The 15,485-nt window shown below is 41.2% G+C and overlaps 1 protein-coding gene across 3 annotated transcripts in view; it reads left to right on the top strand.

Moving 5' to 3' along the window:
* syk (spleen tyrosine kinase) overlaps window positions 1-13,408 on the top strand; it is a 32,970-nt gene extending 19,562 nt beyond the window's left edge. For 2 of the 3 annotated variants that reach the window (XM_046067416.1, XM_046067417.1), the window contains 6 exons: window positions 2,419-2,578; window positions 6,622-6,831; window positions 10,742-10,931; window positions 11,429-11,569; window positions 11,912-12,024; window positions 12,178-13,408. In XM_046067416.1, the coding sequence (XP_045923372.1) occupies window positions 2,419-2,578; window positions 6,622-6,831; window positions 10,742-10,931; window positions 11,429-11,569; window positions 11,912-12,024; window positions 12,178-12,250 (887 nt within the window). In that variant the 3' untranslated portion in view covers window positions 12,251-13,408. Of the gene's footprint in view, window positions 1-1,279; window positions 1,381-2,418; window positions 2,579-6,621; window positions 6,832-10,741; window positions 10,932-11,428; window positions 11,570-11,911; window positions 12,025-12,177 lie in introns of those variants that run through there. The other variant, XM_046067418.1, reaches the window with a different exon arrangement.
* The last annotated feature ends 2,077 nt before the right edge of the window (window positions 13,409-15,485 follow it).

Here is a 15,485-nt window from a genome sequence, read left to right as displayed (position 1 = left end):
TCAAACCAGATGGTGTTCATCACAGAGTATGGTCTAGACCTGCTCTTTTATGAAAAGCGCTGTGAGATAACTGTTGTTATGATTTTGCGCTATATAAATAAAACTGAATTGAATTGTTCAAGAGTACTGTATATTAGAAATGGACGTAGTCATCGTGATGTCACTCGGTTTGTGGACTGCCATTTTGAAGCCTTGAGTTTGGCCGATAGGGCGCCACCATGTTGATTTTTTGCAACCAGTGGTATCGGACGTGACCATATTTGGATGAGAGAGTGGAGCTAATGGCCGTGTGTGGAGCTAGCTAGCTTGCTAAGCTAGGTGCATCTGTTATTCACGTTCTCTGTCATTTTAACAGGGCTGACAATTTTGTCTAGCAAACAACAGGCTTAAAAGTAAATGTAATCACCAGAGAAAGTGACTAGCCAACTGCTAATAAAATTTACACAGTGCCATGGGTACGAGTCACTCTAGCCTGATTGACAGGTCGCTATGGTAATGACTTGTGAATCATAGATAATCCCGCCCTGAAGCATACTCTGCTTTATGGTCTATTTTCCTCTAAATGAGACAATAATTTACTAAATGAACTGACACTAGCAATTGAGACCATTAACTCATTAGGAAAGTGTTTACTGAGGTTATAAATCAGCTGAAATGGGTCATTTTACCATTTATTCTAATGGAGCCGGACTTCTTTTTGCAAAAGAAAAGTCGCTGGCTGTTTGATAGAATGCAGGTTTAAGGGACTTGCGCGTTTGCATCAGTTTGCTAACCGGAAGCTTCCCATTTGGCTGCAGCGAACACTGGGCCTTTCTCAATCTGTGTTCTTGTCTGTACTTCTGTTCTTGTGTTCTTGTGAAACATCATCTTTTGTGGCCCAAGTACTTTCCCAATACACAAGTTTGCATTTTGGCAAGAATGGTTAAAAAAAAAGTGTTCTTGATACGCCCATTTTACCGAAGATGCATCGGTTGGTAACTTGTGTGAACATGACGGCAGAGATATCCCAGCATTCATTCCGGCATTCAAGCGAGGGGCGGAAAGAAGCTGAGAGAGAGGCCGACAACAGAACGTTTTTTTTTACTATTTTCATACGTTGTTTCATCACTAAATCCACTTCTGAGAAGTTTTGAGGCGAGAAATCAACTGTGTAGGCGTCGAATATTGGCAATTTTACTAAAAATGTGGCGAAATCGAAAATGTGAACATCATTTTCGGAGTTGTGGCGCTACGCAACTGTCAGCGGGGGGAGCTAGTGAACCAGCCCGCGGGGGAAAGCTAACGAGCCGGCCGGCCAGATCAGCTCACAGAGCCCTCAGACATGCAGACCTCTGTAGCCAACACGGCAGAGTCCAGCAACAACGGCAAAGACCCACAGCTGTAAGATAGTTCTAACGTTCGTACCGCTGTTATTCTGTCATTAAATTCTGAGTAATTTTCTAAGGTTTTAACTTAAATCAAGAGACATCTGGATGATATACAGAAAAATTGTGATGTACAAAAAAATCTGGTCTTGTGAAACTTCGGATTCACTAGTATATGTAGAGAGTTGTATGTAGAGGAATATATAGTGAGCTCACTCGCATTATTAAAACAACACTTTCGAGCACTACCCCGATCGTTATTTCGGCGCCGTTAATTGCGTCATTGCCGTCAGGCAGTGTTTTTTCTATCAGCGCAATGCATGATGGTATATAGGGCTTGGTTAGTGACCATCGGTTGTACACTACTTTTCAAAATGCATTCTGGGAAACATTGAGTGGACTATATAGGGCATAATAATTCTCACTATACATTCGTAGAGCACCACAAAATGGTGAGCTTACTACATAGTACACTATATAGTGAGTAGTGGGTGATTTCGGACACAGCCTGTGTCTATCGGACTGGACCAAACCAATACTTTCAATATAGAGGGGGGACACATGCAGCCTCTCCGAACTTGGACCGATCCTCGTTTTTGCTGAAATCTGATTGGCTCAAAGGCGTCGATCAAAGGAGTTTACTTTCCAGCTGGGAGTTTTGGGATCTCTGCGATCTCTGTGGCAGCACAGGCACTGCTAAGTAATGGTATTAGTCTATAACCTGAGATTATTTATATATGCATTTATGTATAGGCATATAGGCTATATTATATATTCATGGCTATATTATAAACAGCAGTTGAAGGAAGAAGGAAGAGGAGGGGCTGCATGAGAAAGACGGAGCAGCAGGAGGAGGTCAATGGAACCAGAAACAGTGACAGGTACAGGGGCAGTGTGCAGGGCTGGGTAGGAAATCATGGCGCTCGCATAAAAGGCCTCTCCGTCTCAAAGTCCCGGGCTGAATTTCAGTCCCAGTACATCCCTGCAAGACAGACTGATGTGTCAGTCACTCCATCACTATTCATCTTATGTGACATGTTAATTTCTCCATCAGAGGCCATGCCAATGGACACAGAGGTATATGAGAGTCCATACGCAGATCCAGATGAACTCCGGAGTTCCACGGTCGATCGCAACCAACTCTTCTTGGAGGATGGAGAACTGGGCTCTGGGAACTTTGGTACAGTCATGAAGGGCATCTACAAGATGAGGAAGTATGCTAAATCACATCACATTACACCTGCATACAAATAGCACCATTTCTCCACTTTAATTACCCAGTATTTTATGATGCCATGATTATGGATTGTCATATATTGTCATAATACCCTATTGATATTATTCTCCTAATCATAAATCATACTCATGATTTACAGTAAGTATAGTAAGTTACAGTAAGTGAGCTTCAGGATACAATTGGAAAAATACTACCAAACTAATTAAACAGCATAAAGGGGAAACAACCTACAATTGCAGTGATTTTTTTAAAATAAAAAAAATTGGACTAAAATAAAATAAAAGATAAGATAACTAGATAACCAATCACATTTCTTTCTCTAGTTTGATTCTTTATTAATGTATTATATTGTCTGCTATGTATCAGAAGGGAGTTACAAAACTCAATTTCACTCTACAACTTGTATTGTGACAATAAATCTACCTTCCTACCTACCTACCTAGTTTCTCTAAAGAAAATTCTAAAGAAAATTCTCCAACTGTGTTGGAGCTGCCAACCTTCAATAGAGCTATCCAAAGACACCACTCAATCCCATCTCGAAACACCATGCATCATAGCCTCATTAGATGCAGAAAGGTGGCTGACAGGATACAAGAGCTGTGTTTCTTTTCTGGGATTTAAACAAGGAATATCATCATATAACCCTTTTTATTTATCCTATTAATCAAACGCCTTGTAGCTTCAATAGACAAAACCCAAATGTACAGTTTCAGATTCAGAATCAGAAGGAGCTTTATTGCCAAGTAGTGTTTAACACATACGAGGAATTTGCTTTGGTGATAAGGTGCTACACGCAGTCAAACATACAGTTGACATAAATAAATGTAGAAATACTGTATATAAATATGGAATAGACAATGCAAGTTATAAAAGAAAATTAAAAAGAATAGAGAAAAATAATACAACATATTTGCAGAACATGTGCGTTATTCTGGGTTTGTGTAGTGCAGACGTATTGCAACAAAATATATAAATTGACAATATAAAAATATACAACAACAAAGATTAACAATTAACAACAAATGTGTGCAATATGCCAGGTTTGTGCATGATGTGAAATGAAATAGTGTTTACATGTGCAGAGACATATGGTACCATACCAGATGGTGATGGAGGAGGTGAGGATGGACTCAATGATGGCAGTGTAGAAGCGCACCATCATTGTGTTTGGCAGGCTGAACTTCTTCAGCTGCGACAGGAAGTACATCCTCTGCTGGGCCTTCTTGGTGAGGGAGGTGATGTTCAGCTCCCACTCGAGGTCCTGGGAGATGATGGTGCCCAGGAAGTGGAAGGAGTCCACAGTGGCGACGGGGGAGTCACTCAGGATGATGGAGGAGGGTGGGGCTGGGCTCTTTCTAAAATCCACGACCATCTCCACGGTCTTCAGAGCGTTGAGCTCCAGACTGTTCTGGCTGCACCAGGTCACCAGATGGTCGATCTCCCACCTGTAGAATGACTCATCCCTACCAGAGATGAGACCAATGTGGGTGGTGTCGTCTGCAAACAAACAGGAGCTTGACAGACTGGTGACTGGAGGTGCAGCTGTTGGTGAACAGGGAGAAGAGAACGGGGGAAGGAACGCAGCCTTGAGGGGAACCGGTGCTGATGGTCCTGGAGTCAGAAACATGTTTTCCCTTCTTCATGTGCTGCTTCCTGTCCGTCAGGAAGTCAGTGATCCACCTGCAGGTGGAGTCAGGCACGTTCAGCTGGGAGAGCTTGTCCTGCAGCAGGGCCGGGATGATGGTGTTGAAAGCAGAGCTGAAATCCACAAACAGGATCCTGGCGTAGGTTCCTGGGGAGTCCAAGTGCTGGAGGATGTAATGAAGGGCCATGTTAACTGCATCATCAGCAGACCTGTTGGCTCTGTAGGCAAACTGCAGGGGGTCCAGAAGAGGGTTTGTGATGGATTTAAGGTTGACTCTCAAAGCGGCAGTAGAACTGGTTCAGCTCATTGGCCAGATGAGAGTCGTTGATGGAGTAGTTTTTAGTGATTTATTGTATTTAGTGATCTGTCTGAACCCCTTCCAGACAGAAGTGGCATCGTTTGCAGAGAACTATTTCTTTAGCCTCTCTGAGTACAGTCGTTTGGCTTCTCGCACCTCCTTTCTAAACCTGTAGTTTAACGCCCTGTACCCAGCTTGGTCCCCACTCCTAAATGCCTCCTCATTTTCCAACCTCAGCTGTCTGAGTGGTGCGTGTTGGTATACAGCTGTCCTCACAGAAGCTGATGTAGGACGTCACAGCATCAGTATACTCATCCAGATTGTTGGTAGCAGTCCTGAAAACATCCCAGTCAGTGCAGTCCAAGCACGCCTGAAGATCCTCTACAGCTTCACTGGTCCATTTCTTTGATGTCCTCACTACAGGTTTACAGAGCTTTTTGCCTGTATGCAGGAATCCGGTGGACCATGACGTGATCAGAGTGTCCCAGTGGAGCGCGTGTGACGGCGTGATAGTCACTGCTAACTGTGGTGTAGCAGTGATCCAAAGTGTTCCCCTCTCTGGTTGGACACTTTATAAACTGTCTGTATTTGGGGAGTTCTTGGCAGAGGTTTCCTTTGTTAAAGTCACCAAGAACAATAACAAGCTACTCACACACAGTATCTGGTCGGCCAGCATGCTCTATGCGTCCTGAACGTTGGCCTGGGGCGGAATGTAAACACCGACCAGAGTGAATTAAGCAAACTCACAGGGGGAGTAAAACGGCTTACAGTTTATGATAAAATCTTCCAGATCAGCAGAACAGTGCTGGTGAATCACTGTCATGTTGGTACATCAGCCATTGTTAATATAAAAACAGATACCTCCACCTTTTCCACACAAAACAAAAGGTGGAGGTGTCTGTTTATGTGTCTGTATATGTTATCACAAAACAATCTATTAGCACAAAATGCAGATCATAAACTACTGTACATAACCAAACCATCAATATCACTCCAAGACCAGTTGATGGAATAGTCAGACACCAGGCTACACCAAGTCTTCCTACCTCTAACAAAAATTAATTAGGATATTAAAGTCTGCCCCTCACTAAAGCAATTCTAACCATTAAACCATAGGTTCACATTTTGTCTTAAAGGGACTATATGTAAGTTTTCCAATGAAATTAATCAAATTTTCATTACCGTATTGTCAGTGGGCTCAAAACTCACTTAGAAATGAAGCACACGCCTGTTTTCTCCGTTGCTTGTATCAGCCACTATTCTGCTTTTAATGTGAGGTCTCCGGGTCGGATTCAGCCCTGTGCGCGCTCCCGAGCCTCTCCGACCTGCAGCTGTTTGCTTCGTAACGTTCAGTTTAGGTTTATTGTGGTTTTACCGATACTCAGGTACACAGCTTCTCTGCCTCTCTGTCGCTGTAACTAACATAACGCACATAATATACAATAAGTTACTGCAACTTCACAGCGACAACAACCCAGAGGAAGAGCCATGCACCCATGCAGCCAACACTACAGTAAAGTTGCTTACTGCAGACTAATTATTATAAAGTGTGACACAATCTCGTTCAGTCCAGCTCACTACCTGTTTCGTTATCATCCAATACATTTAGCTGTGCTGACATTGCTGAGCTGGGTGTAAGATAGACAGATAGTAAAGATAGTTACTGAAAGCAGCAGGCGAGCTAACGATGTAGCACGTCGGCTAAATGCAGTAAATGTACTGTGATCAAGTAACGAGCATGGATAAGTTCAACCTGCAGCTGACAAAACTATTACTGTAACGTAGGTTTATAGTGTGAAGCTGTCACTCTGCCTTTTTTTGGGAGTATTGAGTCGATATTCAATTCAATTCAATTTTATTTATATAGCGCCAAATCACAACAACAGTTATCTCACAGCGCTTTTCATAAAAGAGCAGGTCTAGACCGTACTCTATGATGCTATTTACAGAAGCCCAACAGTTCCCACCAAGAGCAAACAATGCGTTGTGTTGATCCTTGTTTGTGTTGTTTAAAACATGTTACGTACTGTGAGTGTCAATACAAACCATCCTAACACTAATCCTCCCTATGTATTAGGACAGAGAAGCCAGTTGCAGTCAAAATCCTAAAGAATGATGACAACAACCCATCCGTACGAGAGGAAATGCTGCGAGAAGCCAATGTCATGCAGCAGCTGGACAATCCTTATATTGTCCGGATGATTGGTATCTGTGAGGCAGAAAACCTCATGCTGGTCATGGAGCTGGCTGAGCTAGGACCACTTAACAAGTTCCTGCAGAAAAACAAGTATGTACTCCAACGAGGTATTCTGCAGACATTGCTTAGTTCAGATTTATGATACACACCTGTTTAGTTTAAGTTACGTTTTTAAAGATACTGGCCTGTGGCAGTGTAATTTTCTTTTCAGTCGCAAATGAGACGATTTCTTGATCCCTGAATTTAACATCAAAGAAAAGGCAGTAAAGGACAGTGATCTTTGTAATAAAGTTGCATCTCTCATACAGTACTTTGTCTCTATCAAGGCAACTAAACAGTACACAAGGTAACAATGCAAAGATTTTTTTGTTATGCACTCTTGAACAAAATCTTAAGACCAGGGGAAACATTGCAAGTACTCGCATTTCGCGCTGGTGGATCATAACCGGGTTGTAAGTACTGCTTCAAAATGCCAAAAGAAGAAACAGGAGCAAGAGACAAAAAATAGAGAGTAGGCAATTTATTGAAAACTGCATTTATACTCAAATAGGCTGTTCATCAGCTGATCAAAAGTTTAAGACCATAGGCATAAAAAGGTAAAATCTACACAAAAATATGGCTTTCGTGTCATTGATCTTCAGGCAGTCACACTGTCATGATCTCCTGATGGCAAAGGCAAAAGGGCTTTCTCTCGTTTTGTTTTATTTATTTATTTTTTTAAACCTGTCCTGCCCAGCAGTCTGGTATAGAGTATAATGACCTGGATACCATATTGTGCCAGACAGATTTTACTTTAACAAGAGAGTATTAAAATACTCCTTTGTCTGTTTTATTATTTATTTAATTATGTATTGATTTGTCACCGGGCCGGACAGGGGGGCAGACACGGGGATGGGGGGGGCACAAACAGACAGCACCGAGAAAGGACAACACCTGTAAGAGAAGGGGGAAAGGGGGATGGAAGGTGGGAAAGAGAAGAGAAAAATTAAAACAAGAAACAGTCACACACACTAAATAAGCAACACAGCACAGCCACGAGAGCTGGAATAATAATTAATTTAAATAAGTAACTGAAAGAAAAGCATCAGGAATAATTCTACCAGGGACAACCTAAATTTATTTGTGTCTATGTGTGAGACTGATTGTGTCTGTGTGCGTGTGGGTGAATGTGTCTGTATGTGTGTGTGTACATGTGTGTGCGCATAAGCCTGTTAAAGAATGTAGTTGTTAGTGAGAGTGGGACGCCACGACTGTGCCACACCTACCCCAGCAACAGGCAGGCAAGAACCCCAGTAGCCAATAGGGGTGGGAGAAAGAAAAAGAATAAATCAATCAAAAAAAAACAAAGACTCCCAGATGCACCGCGATGCAAACGCAGAAGACCCCGACTCAAATGCCAGTTGACAACGTAATGCCGACGGAACGCAAAAAGCGTAACCCGCGGAAGAGCAGCGCCCGGACCGACCGTGGTGCGCACACAACATAGACCAGGGAGCGATAACGCGGGAGAACCAGGCCAACGGTCCCCCAGCCCAGCCAGGGGGACCGTTGGCTTTCTCTCGTTGAACGTGGCACGATTGTTGAGCTGCACAAGCAAGGCCTCTCACAACGCGCCATCACTGCCAAGGTTGGACGCAGTAAGACAGTCATTTTACATTTCTTAAAAGATCCTGAGAGTTATGGGACAAAAAAGTCAAGTGGTAGACCCAAAAACATTTCACCTGCACTGAACCGCAGGATCCGACGGGTTGTCCGTGAAGACACAGGTTGATCCTCGACCCAAATTAAGGCACTTACTGATGCTGACTGTAGCCCAATAACCATAAGACGTCATCTGCGAGAGAAGGGCTTCAAGAACAAAAAACGTCTTCAAAGGCCGCGTCTCCTCCCACGCCACAAACTTGCCGTTTGGAATTTGCAAGGGAGCACCAAACATGGGACATTGAAAGGTGGAAGAAAGTTTTATTCTCTGACGAGAAAAAATTTAACCTGGACGGTCCTGATGGCTTCCAACGTTACTGGCATGACAAGGAGATCCCACCGGAGATGTTTTCTACGCGGCACAGTGGAGGAGGCTCCATCATGATTTGGGGTGCTTTTTCCTTCAATGGGAAAATGGAGCTTCAGGTTGTCCAGGGGCGTCAAACGGCGACTGGCTATGTGGACATGTTGCATCGGGCATCCCTCTTGACTGAGGGCCCCCGTCTGTGCGGTAATGACTGGGTCTTTCAACAGGACAACACTGCAATTCACAACGCCCGCCTGACGAAGGACTTCTTCCAGGAGAATAACGTTGCTCCTGCGTGTTCTCCTGATCTAAATGTTCTCCCATTGAGAACATTTGGGGATGGATGGCAAGGGAAGTTTACAAAAATGGACGTCAGTTCCAGACCGTGGATGCCCTTCGTGAAGCCATCTTCACCACATGGAGCAACGTTCCCAGCAGCCTCCTGGGAACAGTTGCATCAAGCATGCCGAAACGAGTGTTTGAAGTGATCAACAAGAACGGTGGGGCTACTCACTACTGAGTTCTTTTTTGACACTTTTAGTTCTGTTGTAGGTTTATTTTTGGGCTATGGTCTTAAAATTTTGATCAGCTGATGAACAGCCTGTTTGCGTTTAAATGCAGTTTTCAATAAATTGCCTACTCTTTATTTTTTGTCTCTTGCTCCTGTTTCTTCTTTTGGCATTTTGAAGCAGTTCTTACAACCCGGTTATGATCCACCAGCGCAAAATGCGAGTACTTGCAATGTTTCCCCTGGTCTTAAGATTTTGTTCAAGAGTGTACTACCATTGTTATGAAAAGAACAACAACCAATTTCATCTTAATTTTTTGACCTTCTTGTGTGCTCTAAAAACGGTCCTACCTATAGATTTATAATGGCCCCAATCCATATAGACTGTGGCCCTCCAAAATATCAAACTGAAACTTGATAGTTTCTCAAGATAGCTGTGGTGGTTTGACATGTTACACAGAGTTTTGATACATCTATATATCAGAGGTGATCACAAGTCTTTGAGCTAGAGTCCAAGTCAAGTCTCTCGTGGTTATAATGAATGTTGTATCACCTGCTGCGTTTAATCCAGGCTGCTTATAAATCTGCACAGCTATAAGGAATCCTGTCAGTGTAACCTGTTTTTCACTTACAGAGCACAACCATGTAATGTGCAATGCAATTATTGACGGCTTATTAAATACTGTCGGCTTGTTAAATACCCCCCCCCCCCCTCAGACTCTCAAACCCAGTGTAACGTTATAAATAAATAACCCTGTAATGTTACATGATCAACAATAAACCTGTAACCTGTTTGCAGCCAACGTTAATAATTAACGTGATGGCAGCCAACGGGAAGTAAATAATTACGTTAATCGATTAACGTTACCACAAGATTGGCAAGTAAACAAACGCTCATTCATCTTTTCATAATGAAGGACAGTCGGGGTTAACCTCCCGTAGGTCGTAGCTGAAGCAAGAAGCAAGCTAACGTTAGATGGCCAATGCTGAGCTGTTTACTTACCTCAGGTTACTAACCTACTTTGCGTTCAGCGCTTCTTTGTTTGGGTCTTGTTGAATGAAAAGTTTATGATGAATGGCTCAGCAGCTGCCGGTGTCCACTGAATTATTTGACCTTTATGTGTGGGGGTCTTTTTATGTGTATTAGACCTTGAACTGTAGACTAACGACCTGTGCATGTCCAATGGAATCATCCTGGTCGCCAGTAGAGTTAGAACAACAAATCAGTAAGCAAATTGGTAGAGAGGGTTATCACAGAACTAGATTTTATGGAAAGTTTCATCAAAGTTTTAAGTTCAGTTTAAGATGGTGGTGCAAACATTTAAACTATAATTAAAAGTTATTCACACTTTATTACCAAGTTTTCTTCCAGTTTAAAAGGTGTCTCAAATGATTTTTTACAATTAACCTTTCATCTCTATCACTTGATAAATAAAATAATTTGAACAACTCTTATAGTTAAAAAAGCAATTGATCATCTACAGGCAAACAACCATAAAGAACATCACAGAGCTGGTCCACCAGGTGTCTATGGGGATGAAGTACCTAGAGGAGCATAACTTTGTCCACAGAGACCTCGCTGCCAGGAATGTGCTGCTGGTCACGCAGCACTACGCCAAGATCAGTGACTTTGGCCTCTCCAAGGCTGTCGCTGAGGAGCAAAACTACTACAAGGTAACTGCTGACAGGGATAAACAGTGATGGATACAGTTTATTTGTTGTAGACTGAGCATGGATGGATTAGCCCATCCAGACCTCCCATGGCTTATTTCCAACTCATTACAGAGAAATAGTAGAGTAGGCAATAGGTCTAAAGAATATCCCAATATTAATAAACCTCTATGAAATGGTTTTGTAAAATATATTTTTTAATTGAATTTATGTGAACCGGCTTTTTGTATTTAAGAGTTGCATAGACAAGCATAAACATTTTTTCCTTCAACATTTTATAATTATAAAGTTATTTTGATAATGTTTTGGAAAAAGAAATTGAAATAAAAGTATGGATACATGCAATATTAACAAGATCCCATCTGCTTAATATTGTATCTCATTGCCAAGAGCATATTTTCAACGCCCAGCCATTAATCATAGTCAAACAAAAAAATGTATATCATGAGCATCAGAATATGAAACATTACATAAAATCACACCCACTGTTCCTCTTCCAGGCCAAGGGTCATGGGAAATGGCCAGTGAAATGGTACGCTCCTGAGTGTATAAACTACTTCAAATTCTCATGCAAAAGTGATGTGTGGAGCTTTGGGGTGCTCATGTGGGAGGCCTACTCCTGTGGCCAGAAACCATACAAGGTATGAACAAGTTCTAACCAACCTGAGACATGATGTTTGAAAATGTGTGGTTCACTTATGGTGTTGTTGTATGACATTTTATGTTTTATAGTGTAAAGTGACTACTTCTGCTACTGTGGTCTACAAATTGTACTGACATATTGATTGTGTGTATCACAGTCCTCCCAGGGTATAAGTTTCAGGTTATGTAATGAGCAGTCTGAGGTATTACATAAAAAGATTCACTACTTATATGAAAGATTCCAGAGAAATTATTTTATATAAAATCAACTAAGCAATTTTGTATTGCTTTCAGAGGTACTGAACAATTTCTGCCTAATCTTAAAGTACCACTGTTCACAGGGAATGAAAGGAAATGAAGTCATGCAGATGATTGAAAGTGGACAGCGTATGGATCCCCCAGCAAACTGTCCACCAGAGATGTATGACCTCATGAGGACCTGCTGGACATACAAGTAAGTGGCAAATCATCATCAGGTAATGGTTGGATTAACAACAGACTGTCTTACACCAACTAGGAATAATATGCTGAATATATAATATAATAATATGCTGTGTGGTAGGAGACCTAATTTTTGATAACTATTTGCTGTTTTCATGTCTTCCAGGGTGGATGAAAGGCCTGGATTTTCTGTTGTTGAGCCAAGACTACGAGAGTATTATTATGACATTGCACAGTGATTCCTCACATGGATGTTACGAGACTATGCAAACTATTGGTTGATGAGAAAAACTGCATTTAATCATGGAGATGGTTATGAATGATAAATTCTGTTGTAAAATATTGACTTCACCTGGAGGATTCATTCTAACTTTTGAACAAAGACCGTAATTATGCAAATTACATTTATTTTATTACTTTTCTTGTATCTTCCTGAATGTAAAGAATATGAAAGTTGTAATAAACAATACAAGTCCAGCTTATTCTATGAACAAGCATGCACAAATGATTAATTTGGTAGATGTGTTTTATACTATAAGTGCATTTTATGTATTATAGGTGCACCATGCAAGGTCATTATAGTTGATCCAAAAATGTAATGAAGGTGTTTTAGCATATTCAAGATTCAAGCGCTTTCTTGTCATTGTGTAGCACGACATTACTTTTGTGACAACCCAAAGATGCATTAAAATTCACAATTTAAACAAACAAACAAGTTCAAGTAGAACCAGTTCAATAAGAAATATAAAAGAAGAGCTAAATATTAACTATAAATAAGAGCTAAATAAGTATAAATGAGAAATAACTTAACTGTTCAAGTAGTGTCTAGCAGCATAGGTTATTATTGCACATTGTCTGTCAGCATGGATTATTATAGATTATTACTGCACAGTGTCCAGAAGCAAGAGAGATAAGACTGGATTATCAGTTTCTGTAAATAAATAAATCCCATTATTGTGATTCCTAACTAATGCTAAAACCGCTCAGTATTATACAATATATGGACCAAGTTTACATGTATCTCTGTAATAAATGAACAAGAATCTCATCATCAATGCCAAGATAAAGTATGAGATTCTCCAAATTTAATCAGAAGTTCTGTATATCACTTTACAGTGGCCTCTAAGGACAAACACATACAAATGCAAAAGCACAAATATTTAGGACAAATCAACAAATTGTAGAATATATACAAAAGTGAAAACAGAAACATTTCTATAACCGAAATGCATTTCTCTCAATGTTGTTTGATATGAAATCAGCGGACCTAAACAATTTAATTTTGTGGGACTTCATTGGCACGGGGAACAGACGTTTGCATTGCCAAAGCAAGTGTAAAATAAAAACAAGAAGAATTGTTATTTTGCTATTAAAAATATATACATAACTATTTAAAATGTGTGTGCTCTGTGTGTCTAGGTCATCACACTGTTCTAAAATTGCAGAATGTAAAGTCTCAGCAAATTTGTAGCTGAGACTTAACATAGCTTAGCTAGGAATAATTCCTTATTTAATTGTGAAAATTGATTAAAATATGCTGAGTCCAGCTGTTAATCTTTGTTTTTGATGAGTTGTGAAACACTGCTATACCAGCAGGTGGCAGCAGAGTCAAAGTGACGTTTCTGAAGCCACAGGAATGACTTCTAATGATTGCACAGCTGGGCTGCTTTCCATGTGACTCTTTTTACATTTTTTTCCTGACTGCTTTCAGTGCCATGGCCTCAGTTCTGGATATTTTCTTTTCGTTTCATGTGATAAAAATAATGGCCACAGTTTTCCCAAAATGAAGGAAAAGTTTATTATCAGATATTATAGTTTTAATCATCCACATAAAGAAAAAAGTTAATATATAATAACAATATTTATATTTATGTAGTAGAACAAAGACACATAAAATATATATTAAAAAAATACACTGTATTGCCTTCTTCCTGATATGGTGGGTTGGATATGAAAAGCAGGTTTGACTGTATGTGTATGTGTATTCTTATTATTCCTGTTCAGGAATATTTCTTTCTATGACCCTAGACAAACTGAAACCAGTCAGTTGTTTCCTTTGTCCACTTTGTTGACTTTTCTTTAACATGGAACAATTGGAGTGCACTTTAATTGTTTTGGGACCATTCCATGCTCTCTTGGCGGCTGTGGGTCAGGAGGTAGAGCGGGTTAGCTGTTAATTGGAAGGTCAGCGGTTCAATCCCTGGCTCCCCCGGTTGCGTGTCGAAGTGTCTTTGGGCAAGATACTGAACCCCGATTTGCCCCTGGTGGCTGTTCTGCCAGTGTGAATGTTAGTTTCCGTTTGAGCACTTAGGCTCAGTGTATGAATGTGTATGACTGGTGAATGCAGATGTAGTGTAAAAGCGCTTTGAGTGGTCGAAAAGTCTAGAAAGTTGCTATACAAATACAGAGCATTTATTGACAGATTCATTATACATGTACATACAGTCACCTAAAGGATTATTAGGAACACCATACTAATACTGTGTTTGACCCCCTTTCGCCTTCAGAACTGCCTTAATTCTACGTGGCATTGATTCAACAAGGTGCTGAAAGCATTCTTTAGAAATGTTGGCCCATATTGATGGATAGCATCTTGCAGTTGATGGAGATTTGTGGGATGCACATCCAGGGCACGAAGCTCCCGTTCCACCACATCCCAAAGATGCTCTATTGGGTTGAGATCTGGTGACTGTGGGGGCCATTTTAGTACAGTGAACTCATTGTCATGTTCAAGAAACCCATTTGAAATTATTTGAGCTTTGTGACATGGTGCATTATCCTGCTGGAAGTAGTCATCAGAGGATGGGTACATGGTGACCATAAAGGGATGGACATGGTCAGAAACAATGCTCAGGTAGGCCTAAAGTGTGGCAAGAAAACATCCTCCACACCATTACACCACCACCACCAGCCTGCACAGTGGTAACAAGGCATGATGGATCCATGTTCTCATTCTGTTTATGCCAAATTCAGACTCTACCATCTGAATGTCTCAACAGAAATCGAGACTCATCAGACCAGGCAACATTTTTCCAGTCTTCAGCTGTCCAATTTTGGTGAGCTCTTGCAAATTGTAGCCTTTTTTTTTCTATTTGTAGTGGAGATGAGTGGTACCCGGTGGGGTCTTCTGCTGTTGTAGCCCATCCGCCTCAAGGTTGTGCGTGTTGTGGCTTCACAAATGCTTTGCTGCATACCTCGGTTGTAACGAGCGGTTATTTCAGTCAAAGTTGCTCTTCTATCAGCTTGAATCAGTCGGCCCGTTCTCCTCTGACCTCTAGCATCAACGAGGCATTTTCGCCCACAGGACTGCCGCATACTGGATGTGTTTCCCTTTTCACACCATTCTTTGTAAACCCTAGAAATGGTTGTGCGTGAAAATCCCAGTAACTGAGCAGATTGTGAAATACTCAGACCGGCCCGTCTGGCACCAACAACCATGCCACGCTCAAAATTGCTTAAATCACCTTTCTTTCC

This window comes from Micropterus dolomieu, linkage group LG13 (genome assembly GCF_021292245.1).
Source record: "Micropterus dolomieu isolate WLL.071019.BEF.003 ecotype Adirondacks linkage group LG13, ASM2129224v1, whole genome shotgun sequence".
Lineage (NCBI taxonomy): Eukaryota > Metazoa > Chordata > Actinopteri > Centrarchiformes > Centrarchidae > Micropterus > Micropterus dolomieu.
Note: the sequence above shows the minus strand (reverse complement) of the source record. Positions and strands in the feature narration are given on the sequence as shown.